Source organism: Apaloderma vittatum, unplaced genomic scaffold, assembly GCF_000703405.1.
Source record: "Apaloderma vittatum isolate BGI_N311 unplaced genomic scaffold, ASM70340v1 scaffold13234, whole genome shotgun sequence".
Taxonomy (NCBI): domain Eukaryota; kingdom Metazoa; phylum Chordata; class Aves; order Trogoniformes; family Trogonidae; genus Apaloderma; species Apaloderma vittatum.
This window is the reverse complement of record NW_009711060.1, coordinates 383-19614: the sequence shown is the minus strand read 5'-3', so window position 1 is coordinate 19614 and position 19232 is coordinate 383. Positions and strand designations below refer to the sequence as shown.

Here is a 19232-nt window from a genome sequence, read left to right as displayed (position 1 = left end):
GTCCCAGCAGGAGCATCGACACTAATCCAGGGACTGATGGGGTGGGTGGGCTCAGTGGGTCATTCTTGACCGGTTTGATGCCTATTCACACAAAATGCCTGCTTAAAACCAGCTTCAGGGAGGGGAGACACCCTCTTCTAGGACATGGGTGGGCCAAGAAAAAGTCTTCTCATGGTGTCTCAGACACCTCTCTTTGTCCTCTGAAGGATACGTCCTGCTGTTTCGCTCCCCTGGGAAGAGTGAGAGGGCTCCAGAAGTAATGATTTGCAAACAGCTTCTCTTGTGGGTACCTGCAGAGATGTGAGTAGGTGGGAAGAGCTCATCTGCAGGAACACTGACTTTTACTGAGGCTGGGAAATCCCTTCTCCACCACAGAAAAAAACCCACAAATCAGCAATCCTTAATAAGAGAAAAAAAAAAATTTAAAATCAATGGCAGCTGCTCTGAAACGGAGTTGGTTTTCAGGCCATATAGGGTAAGATTATGCTGAGACAGCTTCAAATGTAGTTAGCACAGCTTCCTTGCAGTGGAATTGATTTTCTGGTAGGTCTTTTGTTCTGGCTGCCATAACTGTAGATCTTAGCTCTGGGGTGACCCAGGCAAATTCACACCAAGAGCTGGGTTTGGCTTGACTGGGGGGAAGCCCATGGGTGGAAAACACCACCCGGATCCCTCCCCTTGAGATCTGGCTGGGTGGGTAGACCAGTCCTTCCCACCTCCATGGAAAAAGCTCTGCTTTCCAAGCAGTGCCTTCCAGAGGTGCACATGTGGGATCTCCAGGGTCAATTTTCTTAAATACACTGTCTCGATTCTCCTTACTCATCTGAAAGGGGACCTCATCAACAGTGGAAGCCGGTGGGCTTTCCCAGACCTGGCACTTGCCCCAGCACTGAAAGCAGAAGATGGCATCTGAGTTGTTGAGAATAATTTATGGCTCTTCTAGTTCCAGCTTTTAATGATAAATAACCAAAAAATGTATATATTTCATTCACTATTTTATTTGAGCTTTAAAAAAAAGGCACTATTGCTTTTATAAAATGTGAACCCAGGAAACACGCTACTAAAAATCTCTCAGTATAAAAGGCAGTGTTTTAAAAAGTAAAATGCAATATAAAACAGTACAATGAGAAAAATGTTCATGCAGGATGGACTGAAACTCTCCTGAAGCCTTGAACTCCTCAGTACCTCGGAAAAAGCTCCCTCCAGATTAATCCATCACCCCGGTTTTCATCCAGCCACTTCCCACAGGGAAATATGGTGGTCACACCTGTCGCCGAGTTGGTGATCTCCACCCTCTCCACCAGCCAGCCCGGTGCCAGACCGCTGTTGTCGTGCTCGATTCGGACTTTTTTTAACTCCCCCATGTCCAGCGTTTCCAGGTAAAACCTGTTGGTTTTGCCCCGCTCAAAGAGGTTCCTGAACTTCTGCTTCAGCGCCCGCTTTCCCGAGTCCCCGTTCAACCCAAAGATGGTGATGAAGACGTTGGCGTCGGTCCCTGCTCCCTTGTCAAAGCCTGTGACAACGATGGTCTCATATTTGACTGGCACCAAGCTCCGGGCTTTGCTGGCAAAGCTCTCGGTGACCTTGGCACACTCAAAGACTTTGTAGTCCCGTCTCTTGTATCTCAGGGGGATTTTCGTGTTGCAGCGGAAAAAATATCTGCAGAAGGAAAATTAGCAGCGTGTTAATGGTAGGGATGGTTGCTTTGCTGGGCAAAATTAATGAACTGGGCATGCTGCTAAGCTGCCTAGAATTAACGCTGTTTGAGTATTTTTCCATATATGTGCTAGCACTAGGGTTTCTCTCCAGGAAGACCGCCGTGACTGACCATTGCAACTGCAACTGGAAAACCCAACATCTCCACAGGCAGCCATAGACGCCTTGCATAAGGGGGGGATTGATGTGGGGCACTTGGCACTTGTTGCCACATTTTCCATTTGCAAAGAGATTGCAGGATGAGCAATCAGCCCCACAGCTCACACAGCCCAGCACCACTGGGTGCAACTGGTCTGAGAGCAGGGAGGCCAGTGGTTATGCTCACGGATTGTAAGGATACAGCTGGGCTAGGAACTAGGAAAAAAGGGAATGGGAAATATGGGAGGAGAAAGTTTAAATCCTTTCTTCCTTTAATTGTATAAATCACCAAGCTTATCCTTAGTATGCAAAAACACAAAATTGAGCACAGAAGTGATAGGTACCAGATGCTGAAAGCCCTTGGCTCCGCAGTGCTGCGGCTGGTGATGAGCAGGGAGCACATAAGCCCATCCATAAATTAGCTGGCGCCCGGCCAGAGAGGCTGGAGGACTCCACTTTTAATGATGTATTTCATTTCCAATGATGCAGATCGTTTCCAAATTAGTTTGTCAGGGTTTCCATGCCCACCCACCCTACCCTTGCTCAGCCCCTTCACTTGGCCAAACTGCAACAGGTCCTCCTGGAGGCATCGTGGCTTGATTGAAGCACGGATGTGTAAAATAAACAGCTAGAGGGAGGGTCGCTGTGATTCCAGCAGAACTGTGCTGCTTTTAAGCATGTCCAACATTTTCAGCATTTTCCACAGCTGAAGGAAAGCACTCGTTCTTCTTCAAACGAGCTTTGTAAATGAGAAATTCTGGTGGGAGCAAAGTTCTAGGCTCATGGGCGGAAAAATAGCATGGGAGCAGGGTATAGGGGTTGCGTGATGCTCCAGTTTTATTTCCTGGGCTGTGTAATAACTCATGGTCTGGAGTTACAATGGGGTATGTCAGCCTTCATGAGGGGCAAAAAGAAAAAAGATGACCTTTCTATCCCTGGGATTTGCAAGAAGAAACTTCCAGATACAGCCCTTTAACATAATAAGCTTTATTACCAAAAGGCAAAAATCGCAATATAATTCAAATTATTGCTGCAGCAACCTCAAAACTCTTTTCATTTGGTCTTTGGCTTGACTGAGTCTGGTTTTTTGATATTTAGGTTTGGGAATACCTGAAGTGAGAGCTCATTCTCAGGGTGCAATCTGCTCCAGTGGATGGTTTGCAGAGCAAACACGGCTGTGAAGCTCTGTGTCTGCAGAGCTGGACCCCTACTTCAGTGCAATGACCAGCTGCAGGCTTTACAGGTATTTCCCAGCTGACCTCTTTCTTTAATGTAAAAAAATCTAGGGCTTTATTAGAAGATCTTTGGCCCCCTCAAAGCACACTATTTCAGCTGTTTCAGCATGCTCCCAATAAGCCTTGTGCATGGATTTGATTGCACAGCTGGACTTCAAGGGTTCCAGGTTTTTCCCCACCAGGCAAAAAGAACATGTTTTAGTATGTAATTGACTGAGTTTTCATTCAGCAAATATTATTGTGGCTCTTCTGCTGGCTGATTAATTTGCTCGAAGAGACTCTTAGCTTCTAAAAAAAAACCACTTCAAGGATTTCTTCTTAAACACTCAATTGTCTCAGCTGGAAAAAGCCTCCTTATGGCTAAATTCTTTAGCAGCAATGGAAATATCACGAAGATGAAAAGAAATCCACAAATCTGGATATTTTCTCTGAAGATCAGTTTATTCTGAAAATGGTCATTCTTCTCTGGCTCCTGTATAAGTGCTATCTGCTCCCTGATCACCCATCACCCCTTCCAAAGATGGGGTTCAGACTAACACAGGTAGGACCTGACATGCTTTTTTTGTGTTCATTTTTCAGCTGTGGCAGATTTTAGTTATATTCAGATTAGAGTAGCTGAGCTACATGACTGCAACCTTTCCACTGGGCCTTTTGGACCACACCAAAAGGATGCCTCATCCAAACTGCTCTGAACTGAAGGCTTAGGCTTTGTCTTACTCTCAACTTTTCTCTAGGAGCCTTTTTTTTGCAAGATTTACCTAAAGGCCAGTCTATGCAGAGCATTTTACAGACCCCTTAGATTTCAGCCAGCCCAACTTTTTTCCGCAAGCTGAGACATTAACTTATCATAGCTGCAATATTCACCCAAGAAAACTTGTTCATAAACCTATCTGCCCATGCAAATGCCTTCTCTAAGAACTCAGAAACTGCAAGTCAGGCAGGGACATTCTCTACCTGACACACCGATCAGCTTTTCCTGATCTTTCAGAAAGGGATTAAGATTTGGTGAGACTCCCCATTATTGCTGAAGTCTGAAATATTTTAGGAAGATCCATGCAGAGCTGCTCAGCTTTCCTGTGCCCTACTGGAGCAATTCGTAGAATCATAGAATGGCCTAGGCTGGAAGGGACCTTAGAGATCATCTAGTCCAAGCTCCCTGTTTTGGGCAGGGACCCCATCTCTCGACTAGATCTGGAAACACATGGGGATCCTCGTAGAAGAGAAGGCACTTACTTGTTGCAAAGCTCCATCTCCGTTATGACAATCTCTTGGACGTGCCAGAAGACATCAGCTTTTGCAGATGACTTCTTCCCATCTTTTGGGCAGTGACCAACACAGATGGCTGCAATATCACCAACATTCTTTGAAGAAAACTGAAATGTGTCTGTTCCTCCCCTACAGAAAACAGGGAACAGTTTCAGTTAGTATCCTGAAGGCTGGCGGTGACTTGTCTCATATGGACATTAAGTCGTTTAGCCATTCAACACAAAGTATAATTTCTGTATTTAAATTTAGTAATTTAACCTGATTAGGGGTGACGCTTTAAACTGTTGCCACTAGGACTTTCCAGGATAAACTTGAGCTGTTCCACATACTAAATCAATTTGCCTCATTACAGATAAAGCTAAAGAATGACTAATTTCCCCTATAGCACTTATTCATTCATCCTTGGCAGATACTGTATCTGTTACACATCTACCCACCATAGCTGTTTTAAATTTGCTGGTTCAGCCATCCTTTCTGAAGTTCAACTTGAAAATAGTTTAGAGAAACAACAGGTCTCTGTTAAAGCTTTGGCTGGCTCCCTGTCACGTCCCCTGCGGATTTGTTAGGTTTGTCTTCTTGGACCGGTCCTTATTCCAACCTGCCTCCAAGGATAGACTGTGACTAATGCTTTGGAGAGTGGTGTCTTTAGCTTCACTGTAGACACTATGAGCTTAAGTTCAGGAGGAAGCTCCTCCAGATCTTCCATGTTTCATGTAAAATCTCAGCCATCCATACAGAATCTGCACCACCTGTAGTTTCACCTTCCTTTCAGAGCCACAAGAAAAACCTTTCCTCCATGCAAAGCAACACAACATCAGTAGTGCTTTTGAAGAAGTTCCCATCTCCTAAGTAAATGCTGTGTCCTTACATGAAGTAGAAAACCCATCTCACATCTGGAGCACTTTGGTCCTACATGGGAGAAGGTATCTGCCCTACGTTACACAGAGATGTCTCCAGCCCCTCTGCACATGAGGCTGATGTTTGGCTTTCTTCACACAACAGTAATACCTCAGCCCTACCCCTCTGACCTCCAGATTTGTCTGGAAAGCTCTGACAACATTCAGCCTCCAACTATTTTAATTTCTCTCTAATTTTCACTGCTAGGGAGATGCTGTAAAAGGAACTAAACCCACTTTCAGCTTCCTGCTGCTCCTCCCAGCTCAAAAACCTCCCCAGGGGCTCATCAGAAGCCCATTGATAGGTACTAATACAAAAGGACACACACACACACACACGTGCCCATCATCTGCATACACACACACACACACACACACGCGCCCATCATCTGCGTTTCCTTTTACCATATGCCTTTTTCTCATAATTTTTAAACCTGATTTTTGTCTCCCCATGAGAAACCAATTTTATATTTTCCTTTTACTCCAGGTGAAACCTAGAGAAGCCATTAGGCTTTTTGGAAGGGAGGTGAGAAACAGCATGGCACAAACACAACTCTCTGAACTTTTCTGGAGAAGAGATGGCATTTGTGGAGGTTACATAGCTGGTGAGGAGTTCCTCTAGCCCACCATCCTGTCCTGCTACCTTTCAAATCTCCTTTTCTTGGAGGAATTTTCCATGAGGAACTCTTTTGAGCGACCCAGCTTTCCTTCTAAGATGATCCAGATGTTTTCCTTTGTTTCTGCATCCTCTCTGTCGCTTGTCACTGTGACGATCTCATAGGCTTTAAAGCATAATTAACACACAAGTTGAACAGAAATGGAAGAGCAGATGGTCAGAAAGATCTCTTCATTTGGCTGTCACTCAGTGTAAAAACTCCCTTCCTAATATTTATCACAGCACACAGGAAAGCATTTGCAAAATAAGGGTGGAACCATACTGAAGTCTGTGGGACTTTTGCTACGTGCTTTGGATTTTGTGTAGGGATAGAGTACATGAAAAAATACGTGTACTGCTTGGTTGGATAGCAAGAGTTGATGGAACTGCTCTTGAACAAGCTGTGCCCACATTCCTTTTTAACATAGCCCAATTCCTACAGGTTTCCTGCCACTATTCCTAACAGGGACAGTGAAGGTATCCAGGTGCCCAAGAGGATGTACTCAGATGCTGTGGTGGCATGTAAGTACCTAAAATGGCAATCACAAGACTGATTTTTTCTGTAGAGGCAGACTGAAATCATGCTGAAGTAGTATCATTATTGACTCTGCAGGACTCTCCTGAAGAAGAGCTCTGCGATGCAGGAGTAGTTGAGATGCACTTTGCATATCATGAGTGCAGTTAAATGACTCACTCGTTCACCACGTCAGACACTAGTGTAATTACCTTGGACTCAGTGAAATTACCCAGAGCAGACCCAGGGCTATGGGATGTTAAGCCCAGCCATCATGTTCTGCTGGGATACTTGAGTTAGTAGCCCAGAACATGTTAAGGAGGAAGCTGGAGCAATGCTGCTTACAAAACTTCAAGGATTGAACTTATTTTCCACCTCAAAAACTCAAGTCCATTATTTCTAATGAGTCCATAACCACGTGCCCTTATGGCTTACTGATGAATTCAACTGCTGCAGATGGGCCTCTCTTAGCTTTCAACCCAGAATAAGATCTTCTTCTTCCTCATAAATCCTGATTTGTTTCTTTCTTATCCTAGCATTGCACTTTGAACTAAAGAGCACCTTAAATAACCCAACCCTTAAAGCCTGCAAGCACAAATGCTTATTGCATGGGAACCCTTAGTGGAGCAGCTTGCAGGAGATGTGGTCCTACGGCCTCTGACATCCCTCAGCAAATGCCACAAGTCAGCTCTAAACTTACCGGTCCGTTCCTTCAGTTCCAGGATGTCATTATTGGCACAAGCCAGTTCCCTTATGAGCTGCCCATCATCTTCACCTTTAGCCAGCCAACGATCACACTGGAAGCGAAATGTCTTGTCCATGGCAGAGTCCATCACATCAATATATTCCAAGTGCCAACCTGGTGCGATTCCTAGTAAAACAAATAAAATAAAAAAAAGATTTGGATGTTTTCACATAGTTTGAGTAAGGAAGCAAGATCTCTCACCACGGTAACACCTGGCTGGTGCTAGAAATTGTTGGTATTTTCTTCAGATAATGTCACCAGAGAACATGACGTTGTTCTGATACCGAAAACAGTGGCTGACTTGCTCAAGACCATAATCTGAACCCCCTTCTAGAGGCAAGCCATGCTTTTGAGGCCATTTTGTTCAGATATAAGGGCCTGGAACATGGTCTTGTGTAACGTCTCTGAGCAAGGGACCATGACCCGGAAGTTCATGTTCCACTTAACTCTCCCCATCACATGTGTCTGTAGCTATTAAAAAAGACATGACAGTGTGTGCATGGTTTGTGGTGGTCTTTTTACATTGTGCGAGTGTTAGTTGTCCGTAAGCTGTAGGATTTAGGGTCTTTGTCTATGGCCTGTATTACCCCCAAACTCCTCATGTTCGGATTTAAAGGCCAGAAGGTAAATTACAACTTGTTACTTTGGTACTGCCAGCTAACACATGTGAGGAAAATAACGATGCTGCCCTGACTTTCCCAAGCAACCAAGATGAATTCAGTAATGCTGTGACTGGCCATGAACATAGGACTGACCAAAGTGATGGATGCTCTGGCAGAGACCACCTAATCACCTAACCTTTGCCTTGGGGCCTTCTGAGGAGTCATAACCCCCTTTTAGTTTTCTGTTTGTTTTTTTTTTCCCTAGTAAAAAAGCAACTTGAAAATGAAGTAAGGGGAAATTGGGAACATTTTTTCTGATTTCTTTGTTGAAATAGAAGACTGCCTTGTTGAGTTTGGGGGAATGGAAGGTTCTTACAGTTCGTACTTGTAAGTCCTGATATTAGTCAGACAAAGAAAGGTTATGTTCATGATGAGAGATCTCTGCTGACTTATTATTTACATTCCAGAGACATTAAACAGCTCTTGCTCTTCCAAGAACTCACTGCCATGTGCCTACTTCCTTAGTTTGCAAATACTAATCTCCTTTAGCCCTGAAAAGAAAATGATGGCATCTTTTGAGTTATGTCAACGAGTCATCCTGATCCTGTGGACTGATTCTTCCATACCACATGTTGTCAGTTCTCTACTTTTTTTTCCTGCTTTGCACTTTGGTTTCCTGAACCTTCTTCAAGTTAGTAAATTACCTACTGCAAAAGAGAGGCCTCAGCCAAAGACACCACTCGCACCTTGAATTTTGGGGACACTGAACTACAGAATCATTGTGGCTGGAAGGGACTTCTGGAGAATGTCTAGTCCAACCCTCTGCTTAAAGCAAGCACAGCTAAAGCAAGTTGCTCAGGCTGTGTCCAGGATGGAGATTCCACAACATCTCCAGGCAACCTGTGCCCATGTTTGATTACCTGTGCAGAGAAAAAAAGCTTTTATCATGTGTTTACATTGAATTTCCTATATTCATTTTGCACCAATTGCCTCTCACCAGGCACTAGTGAGAAGAGTCTGACTCCATCTTCTTTAATCCCCTCATCAGATACTTGCCCACATCAACAAAATCCTCCAGAGCCTTCCTTTCTCCTGGTTGAACAGCTCCAGCTCTCTCAGTCTATCCTCATACAACAGATGCTCCAATGCCTTGGAGATACATCCAGGCACACCACCAGAACATGCAAGACCTCCTCCAGGCTCCAGCACTAAGACAAAGGTACTGAGTGGGCTTTTGCAGGTGAGCTGGCAGATCTTCACCAGTTTACTGCCTCCTGGGCAGGTCTTACCAAGTTCCCCAGGGCTCTTGCAGAGCTCTACGTGGAGCATCTTGCTCTTTGGGGCTATGTGGAAATTTATTCTCAACATGTTGGCAGTGCCAGCCCTTAATCTTTTTGGGAGGCTCATTTCCATTTAAGTTCAGTGAACACCTCTGCAGCATACTCAAGAGGCTGCTCTACTTCCACCAGAACTTTAGTTAAAACAGTGCAGGATGAAAGAAAGAAAATATCCCGTCCTTATCCTGTGCGAGAGATCGATGACTGCAAACCAGGATAGAATGAATTGGTGGTCTTAGTTCTGCTGCCAGCAGAGAACAGCGTGATTGGGACAGGATCCGTGCTAAAGAGTGGTATCAGAAAAGAGACTGAATGAGATGCACGTCCATTGCAGTTCTCCAGCCTACCCCCAGCAGCTTCTCACCAGGAGAGCTGCACTAAAAAAACCATTCTTTTATCTCAGGGAAAGATGGACCAGAGCTGACTTCTCAGCGTATATTGAAGTTTAGGGCAAAGCGAGCATAAAGCGCAGCTTTTTCCCAGCATTCCCTTGCAAAAGATGCGTTTATCAGCTCTGGGCTATTTAAAGAACAGGCTCTGGGCTCTGTCAGGGAATCGGCACTGAGAAGCAACTAGCAACAGTGTCCCTTACAGCACAAATCGAGGAGGTGGCTGATCACTCCTAGCAAAATGGTGCCGATGCCCTTGTGCATCCTCCTGTCAGTATGAAAGAAAAAATTATTCTCTTCCCTCTTGCTCAGATCAGTCTTTCCTTTTTCCTGTTTTCCCTCCTGTTGGTATCTTAAATTTTTCTCGTTTCAAACTGGGAAAAGATAAGTTTAATTTCTTTTTGCTTTGACCTGGAAAAAAATCTGAAGTTCAGTAATGCACAGAGTTTAGATGTGAGACTTCTCCACTGAGCTGGCTCTGCGTACTGGGATGCACATCAGTGGAAGGAGAAGAAATTGTGTTTGCAGAACCACTCTTCAGGTCATGAAACACTCATTTTGGGATATTACCCTGTTTACACTTTCTGTTCCTGTGCAGTTTTTGCAGAGCAATGGGCTCAGAGGCACTACAGCACTTAAGAAACAACAGCCAACCACATCTCACCCTAGCAGCATCGAATTCTCGGCAGAAGCTGGTTTATGGAGTAGGCACTGGTGAAGGAGTGAGGAAGAGGAGCTAGAAAAGTGATGTGAACATAGCAGGGTGGAAGGACCTTTCTAAGTCCTGTTCACTGCTCGCACAAACTGGCTGTGCAGGAGAAACTGGAGGATCTCTGCAGCAAGGGCTGTATTTCTCTGGACAGCCTTTTCTAGTGTTTAACAACTCTCTCAGTGAAGAAATTTTCCCTAATATCCCATCTAAACCTCCCCAGGCACAACTTGAGGCCTTTTCTTTTGCCCTGTCAATTGTTACTTGGGACAAGAGGACAACTCCCTCTCTATCCTTTGTCTGTCTGTAGCAGATCTTCTTCGGTTTGATTTTGAAAACAGTTGATGCCCAATGAAGGATAATAGTTGTCATTACTGTTGGTTATGTTCTCATAGGAGTAAAAGAAAAATCCTGCTTGGGACATTGACTGCTCAGGGGCCAATGAAGAATTGCTTCTGCCCAGCCACTCACAACCATCAAGCAGTGCTGCTCAGCAACCTAATTGGTGTTTTTTTTTTTCTTCTCACATTTTCTGAAACATAAAATATTGACCATCACAAAGACAGTTCATCAGCATCATGTCCTCTGACATTATTTATTTGCTGCCTGGTTAGATGACCATCCATCCCTAAACCCCACCACATGAGACATCACCCAGAAAGCAGTGGGAGTTTTGATAGCAGCATCAGATCGTTAGAAATAGAGTGTTAATTGTGAGTTGTTAAAATTATAGCATCTAGCTTTGCATCAGTACATCTCAAAACACTTCAAGAAGGTGAATAATTTTTATCCACAATTTACATAATTGAAAATGAGGCACAGGGATATGATTTACGCAAGGTCATTCAGCAAGCCAGTGGCAGAATAAAAATAGATCCATTTTGTACACCTCTCCTTTAGGATCATGTTAATTCACACCACAACATTTCTCATCAGAGCAGACAGGCAATGTGAAACCCCTCACCACCTTAGACAAAGCTAAAGCTTTTAACTTGGGACAGTTTTAGAAAATAGGTCCCCTGTTCTGTTCCCCCTCCACCCTCCACATCTGTTTTCTATGCAACTTGTCCAGTCCAGGATTTGACTCAGGGAAAAACACTCATAAATTACTCTCAGACACTCTCCTCCCCTCCAGTCTTACAGACAAACTACTCCTGTGCTAAGACACTTAACAGATTTGAGTGAAAATGTAACAGTTTTCTTGTGATTGCAGCTTATTCTGTGTTTTATTGAGGCTTACTTGATGCAAAAACATTTAACAAGGGAGCAGGATTATTTGTCCCCAAGAGGACCAAAGGAGGCTTGTAGCAAAGAGCTTTTATACAACTGGTAATCAACAGCTATGTCTGGCTTTTGGGGGTCTTTCTGTAGTGAAGGGCTCTGCAGTTGCAGGAGATTGTGAAGAAATGAATGATTGTGCAAGACTGATGCTGAAGTCTTCGCCTTCTCTCCAATATGTTTGCTTACATCTTTTTTTTTTTTTCACTATGTTACGTCAGCTCTGGACTGTGAGACTTTTGCTGCATCTTTTGCTTGTGCTGCGATACCTGTAGCGTATCTTTGTGACAGGATTGTTGAATGCAAGAGAAGAACCTACCACTGAAGAGAGAGGAAGGCACATGGTGTGTGAGGAGGGTTAATGCTGGGGTCTCTCAAGGGGTTGAAGACAGATTTGGGCAATCTGAAGGACTAAGCAGCCATGGTGAGGTTGCTAGGGTGCTACATGGGTCTACAGCTTGCGTGCCCATTTGTCTAAGGCCACCTTGTCTAAGGTGTTGTCTTCAATATATGCAGAAAGATGCAGGAGTTGACATCGTCTTCCTCTGCACTGAGCCACCAGCCGTCAGGGAAGACGACAGACTTTCCTTTCCATGGGCAGTTTTACACATCTGTTCCTCTTCCTCTCACTTTCTATTTCAAGCAGAAACTGTTCAACAATTCTGCCGCATGGACCTGCAGATCTTACGAGGCAATAGACAAGCACTGAGAAAAAGGCTTTGAAAAATCTTTCTCAAGCCTGGTAGTTGTGCCAATACTGACAAGGGGCAAAAAGAAGGCAGATTTTCATGTTTCTTTTAATAATTAATGGCCTACAAGTGTCCAAAAGGCTTGGCATCATGTCCGTGATTTGCTGAAACCTATCTCTGGAAAGCCATGTGCTGCTAGTTCAAGGCCTGGAGAATTTAGGATCTGCTCCAAGATATCTGCTCCATGAAAAGATAGTTCCTTCACAGAAAGAAGAGGAAAAACAAGGGTATACTAATGTTTTTGAGATCAAGAAAGGTGAATAAGATACTTTCTCCTTTGGAAAGTCACCCAAAACGAGTTACTGGGGCAGTTAGACTACTTAAAACTTGATTAGACAATTTCATGGCAGTTAGTGTAACTGAGAGAAGGGCCCTGTTGATGTTAGGAAGAAGTTGGACTGTGTAACCTTACTTCTGCCTTTGCTCCTATAACAACAGTCTGGTTCATCCATAATTAGACTCTTCCTGGCTCCCCTTGGCTGATGGCAACTGAGATAATCAAGAATCTGAAATTAATGTCTTTAGAAAGACTGCTTATCGTCTGGGTTCAAATCTAGTAAGGCAGATGATGGAGCTAAATCCAGATTTCCCACATACCCTTGCTCTAAGGAGAAAAAGGCAACAAAACAAAAAAAAAAAGAAAGGAAAATATAAAAGCACTTTTTCTAGGTAAATAATTCCATTACTGATATATTGAGAAACTTTAAGTCATTCTTCCAGAATGGTGATTTACTCCTTAAACCTGAGGAAAAAAAAAAAAAAAAGGAGGCCTATATTTAGAAAGCCAGAATTTCTACAGACCTACAGATACTGATCTTGCATAATGTAGAAGTAAATGAACTGAGATATGAGAAAATATGTAGTGCCTATCTGAGATCAGGAGATGAGGAGTCTGGAAACGATTAAATTTGCTCAGGGAGTCTAAATATATTAGGTTGAACATCAGTATCTCAAAGCAAACAGGAGCAAGATAAAAAGACATGGGGCAAAATTTAAAACTGAATTTCATTCACAGCAATTCATTGTTACCAGAATGCCACTCGTGAGCAATAAACACTTAAAAAACCCAGGAAAAAGTTCTTTGGAGATGCAGTTGTGAAATCTCTAAACTGCCTGTTTTCAAATGAGCACTGTCTTCCTCCTTCGTCAATTTTACTGAAGCCAGAGGCATTAGATAGGAGCTTCGTTCCTCCTTCATATCTCATACACAGATGCCACTCAGCAGTTTTTGTAGGAAAAATGGCATTTAAAAGCATTTAAGCAGGACCATAAACACAACATGCTTTTCCAGAGGAGGCAAATGCCGCGCTTGAGATTTAAAGACCTTCTGACAGCCTTTGCTGTTGCAATTACTGTCCTTGCAGCTCCGAACACCCCGCTGCAGTCAAATTGCAGTCGAAGGAGAAACACAAGTGGGATGTGAACTGGCATCTAAGCTGCTACGGCAAAACTGGGAGCAGATGCTGAGCTGGACCTCATGGCAAAGTTTAAAGCATTTACATATATTTTAATCTGAAATGAGGGCAGGCTGGTTGACTTCTTGCTGGGACCACGTGAAGCCTGGGAGAAAAAGAAACCTCGTGATGGTTAGTAGCTTTCTTAACTGAAGTGCTAAAGGTACCTGATGTGAGTCAGAACAGCCTGATGCTGTCATTAAGGCTGATTATTAAGATTAGGACAAGAATATCAATCATGTTCCACGTACCCAGCCTACGAGGAGCAACAGGGTAGTGGGGTGTGAGGCCAAGTCTTCCACAGACCTTTGGCAGAGAGCTGTTTAGTTCAAAAGGAAAATAAAACTAAGAATGATCAACATCTGATGCCTCAAAGTAATAGTAAATACAAACATGTTTTCATTTAATACCCAAAGTCCCTCAAGCATCTGACAGAAAACATACACAACCCTCAACCCCTGACCCCATCACTCCTTTCCAAAAAATAAAGCTAGGAATTTCTAACCAGTGGCACAGCCAACTTATATAAATTATAGAGAGAGAATAGACATATATGCAAACGATAGCTATAGCCTGGGATCCCAGCAGTAATAAATACTCTACCCACCCAACAAACTGTCATGCTGCATTGTGTGAAGTTGTAGATAGGATATGCCTTTCATATGACTAATGCAAGAACAATGAAGACAACATATGTTATGATTTAAACTACAGTTGTCTCTCTTTCTGGGAGGAAAACCAAATACATTTTTGCTGAACAAAACCTGACCGTGTTGTTTGTCCAAGGCTTAACCCTGCAGACAGCTAGGTCTGGTAAAAGCCTTATTAACTATTCTTTCTAAATGGAAACCAGTGAGAAGCGGGAAAGAGAATATGAGTTTGCAACGTGTATTTCTATTCATAAATATTAAGTATGTTTTCAGGTTCTGGACACGTGGTTTACTATTTTAGCTGAGTTGTAATGGTTATCTGGGTACACGTTCTTAGCCCACAGGCAATTTAAACTAATTGAGCCTATTTACTGCTTAGCCTAAGGCTAGACTCCATCACCACTAACCAAAAACACAAAGGCAGCAATTACTGTAGCTCAGCTGCAACGTGGTGACTCCCCAACATATATCAATGGCATCGTCAGTGGCCTTGGAGAAGGTGAGCCCTGCTCCCTCACACTAGAAGGAAAAGGCAGAGAAATCGCCTGGATTAATGGGATCCACTCGTCATGCAACAGAAAGCAGACCTGTGGGACTCATTGCCATGGGATGCTGTGGGTGCAGAATGTCCCCTGGAGAGTCTGGACAAGCATTTGAATAAGAAAATTCACTGAGAGTTACTTAGCAGACAAAAATGGTATTCAATTCAGGAGATATCCTGAGCTACCCATAGGAAGAGACAGATGACTGGAGAAGGATTACAGGCAGCCGCTCAGTTCCTCCTCATCCTTGTGCACCCAATGATGCTGCTATTGGGCTCGACAGATCCATGCTCTGACTCGGTTCTCATCTTCCTACATCCCAGCCCGTTCGTGTGTCTGAGCCCTCAGGATCAGCTCTGAGCTGGTGGGTGTATTTCATTCTGTTAGCACAACCAGCCACCAGGGAGCCACAATGCCTCTGGAGGAAAATGTTCTTTCTGCGTGCATTTTAGTTGGTAATATATTTAAAAATGAATCTGCAAGTCCATGTTGAGTTCTTGCTGCTCTTGGGAGGACATCTGAATCACCCCTGCACCTGCAGAGAAGCCTGTTTGCTGAGCTGGAATTCCAGCGAGTATTTTGATAACTCCTTTCCATTTCTGCATCTAAACTGTAGAATGAAATAATAAGTGTTTTCGCAACTAAAATCAGGTAAAAGCAGATCCCTTGCTGCATTCAGCACCAGTTATATAATGATATTACAGAGATTAATCCAAGTAAATTGTCCTGTGTTGTGGGAGTGATAAATACAAGCCTAAACCTTGCGGTGCCTAGGAATAAACAATCATGTTAGGTGGATGGTTGCATTTCCCATGTTTCATGACAGATAGAGGCTATAATAAGATTTCTTTTCTTTTAAATAAAAATAAGAAGGCAGACTTCCAGTGGGAGAGTCTTATCTGGAGGTGCTGTCTTTTATTAATATTGCATGAGACAGAGAATTCCCCATTTGCCACAACTTGGAGAAGTCAAGAAGATGGTGGCTAGGACATGCCCATACTGACGTATGACCCAAGCCCAGCCATGAAACATCTGCCTCAGCACAACCAGGTAATGACTGGGTCATCCTGCTGCCATTCCAGCCAGGATTTCTACAAATACTACTGCCCAAAATGCCCTAACCTAGGTAAGTCTGTGGGAGATAGCAAGGGAGCCTTGCAGCAAGGACTTGCCATTAGCAAGTTGTTGTTAATGCAAGATCATCTCTTTTAGATGAAGATGGGGTGGGATGAGATGTCACCACAGCAGTGTGAGTGATGCCTTTCTTACAAGATGCTGCTTGGTGCCTGGAAAACTACACAGATCACTCTGATGGTGGTACTGAGTGCTGCTCTGTTGTTTGTGAAACCACTTAGGGTGTCCAGCAGCACTGAACCGTCAGAGTCTCTCAGCAGGGCACTGCACATTCGCCAGCTGATGTAGTGATTTTTATAAAGACAGACATAGATCTTTATTTCTATCTTTTAAGGCTCATTATGTTATGCCAGGCTGCATTTCCTCGTTTGTCAGTGTCAGCGTAATGGAATCAAGTCACCAGAAGTGCCATACTGGCCTGTGAAAAAGATATTGCGTTAACAGAGCTGGTGTGCTGGGGTAAGAGGCTGGATGGCTTTGCTTTGGAAGAGCTGCCACTGTCTGTGCTTCAATGATGGTTGCAAGTTCTGACTGAAGCTGAGGAATTATTAGAGCAGATACTATGCCAGCATGCAGGAGGCCATGAAGGGGGTATAACTAGACAGGCAAGTTGGGACACAGGATCTAGGTAAAATCCCTGACATTTGGCCTGCAGCAGAGCTGGGGACAGTGCCCTCAGTCTGCCCCATGTCCATGGAGTAGAATGTGTTTTCCTAACCTCTCCCACACCCACAGTCATCACCCTGACCTTTGTTGTCATGCCAGATCCGCACTTTGCAGAGATCTCCCAGGCTCAGCATGTCCGAGAAGTTGAATTCGTCCATCTGGTTCCTCTCAAACTTGTTAGACTTGTTGGACTCCTTCAGAGCCAGGATCCCACTGTCTCCATGCTCCCCAAACAGGATTAAGGACACATTGGCGTCAGTACCTGCTCCTGGAAAAAAAACAACAGGCACATCATCACGAGCTAGCCTGCTGCATAGGGCTGACACTCAGCCTCCAGTTGCATCAAAAAGGAGGGAGAAAAGTCAGTCTGGAAGAGGCTGCAGTGATGTTCAGATTTCTCTGGGCAGAGGTAACGAATTTTGGTGATTTCGTGCATGATCCTGCAAGGAGAATACCCCTTGGTATGTAACAAGACAGTCCTTCCAACTCTTTCCCAACTATAGCTTGAATGGTTCACCCTTGTTCTTGAGGTCGGGTGACCATGACGTACTAATAGGAACCAGGAGTATCTGCTTCTGATGGAGCACTGTGCATCGTGCCACTTTGCAGAAGGTGTCAGTGTTCTGGCCTGTTTTTCCAAGATGGCTTGAGAAGCAAAGTGACATACTCAGCAGCATCCAGCAATCCATGAAAGAGAGTTGAAGAATATATTTTAACTTTTCTAGCTACATTGTTCTGGGCTTCCCACTGGGCCACGATCCCTTTTCCATACTGTGGTGTCCTTCTGCTGTCCCACAACCTCCACCAAGTTCTCCTGTGGCACCCAGGACATGTCAGCTGGGATCTGTTTCCTACTGTGCTCCCTATGTTATGGCATAGGGATTTGAAAATGAAGTGCAAATCATCAAACAAACCACTATGGCATCCTGTGACCCACTTTCCCACAGATCTTCTTTCTATTTCTCAAAATACTCTTATTCTTCCTATCCCTGTTTCTCAAAATGGTGTCCTTGCTGTATTTAATGGAAAAATTCCCAGTTTCTCATACAACACCTTCAACCTCCAGCTCCCACATCTTCTTCTGTACATGTTAGGAAAAGAATAATTTCTAAAATGATCTTTATTACCTGATACAGAATTTCATATGCCCATTACTAACCATATTTTGCTGAAGACAACAGCCATGCTGCCAATTTTGCTGACTTTCAGAGACCTCCAGGCCAAACCATCACCTGCAATGACTTTACAAAAGTTTTAGCTGAAGGTGTTGCAACATTTTTACCTAGCACTTTTTATAATTTGACCAAAATTTTATAGGCCTTCAATCAGTTACTCTGGTGAGCTGGGGATGTGGCAGCACAGTTAAACTCTTACGGAGGTGAACCTGGGGCTCCTGAGATAGTAGGAGCCAACAAGGAAACATCCACAGAACACCTCAAGAGAATTAAGGAGTGTTCTACCAAGATGACATGGCTGATAGCCCAGCTGAAGTGCCTCTACACAAATGCATGCTGTATGGGCAACAAACAGGAGAAGTTAGAAATCTGTGTGCCGCCAAGGGTTTACGATTTGGTGGCAATTACAGAGACATGGTGGGACAGCTCACATAACTGGAATGTGGTCATGGGTGGCTCTATCCTTTTTAGGAAAGACAGGCCAACAAGATGAGGTGGGAGATCTGCTCTTTGTGTGAGAGAGCAACTGGAATGTATTGAGTACTGTCAGTGAGGAGTGACTCAAGAGTTTGTGGGTGACAGTTAAGGGGCAGGCTAGCATGGGTGATGGTGTGGTGGGTGTCTATTACAGGCCACCTGATCAGGAGGAGGAGGGTCATGAGGCCTTCCACATGCAGCTGACAGCAGCCTCTCAATCCCAGGCCCTGGTTCTCATGGGGGATTTTAACTACCCAGATATTTGCTGGAAGGCCTGCACAGCCAGCCAGCCACAGTCCAGGAGGATCCTCGAGTGCATGCATGAGAACTTCTTGATGCAAATGGTGAATGAGCTGGCCAGGAGAAGAGCGCTGCTGTTATCTTATATTCACCAACAAGGAGGGTTTGGTTGAAGCAGTGAAGGTTGAGGGCAGCCTTAGCTGCAGCGACTGTGAGGTGGTGGAGTTCAGGACCTTGTGCAACAGGAACAGAATACTAAGCAGGGTCACAACCCTGGATTTCAGCAGGGCCAACTTTGGCCTTTTCAAGCAATTGGTAGGGGAAATCCCATGGGACAGGGTACTAGAAGGTAAAGGGGCCCAAGGCAGTTGGTCAGTGTTCAAGGACCGTTTGTTCCAGGCTCAGGATCAGTTGCATCTCAACAAGTAAGAAATCAAGAAAGAGAGCCAGGAGACCCGCATGGTTAACCAGGGATCTACTGGGCAAACTCAAGTGGAAGAAAAGAGTCTATAGATCATGGAAGGAGGGGCTGGCCACTGGGGTGGAGTTTGTCAGAGAATGTAGAGAGGCAACTAAGAAAGCTAAGGCCTCCCTGAAGACTGTTGGCAGGAGGGCCAGAGCTCTGAGGCCCCAGAGGAAGTCAGGATAAAAAAGGAGTTTTCCTT

The 19232-nt window shown here is 44.2% G+C and overlaps 1 protein-coding gene across 1 annotated transcript; it reads right to left on the bottom strand.

Annotated features, from left to right (window-relative positions):
- Positions 1 to 1178: 1178 nt before the first annotated feature.
- LOC104272515 (lipoxygenase homology domain-containing protein 1-like) lies at positions 1179 to 16943 on the bottom strand (the record flags this gene model as incomplete). Its single annotated transcript, XM_009867529.1, has 5 exons — positions 1179 to 1659; positions 4323 to 4484; positions 5895 to 6033; positions 7121 to 7291; positions 16758 to 16943. Coding segments are annotated over 5 exons (1139 nt in total), but the record flags the coding sequence as incomplete, so codon positions are not given.
- Positions 16944 to 19232: the final 2289 nt, after the last annotated feature.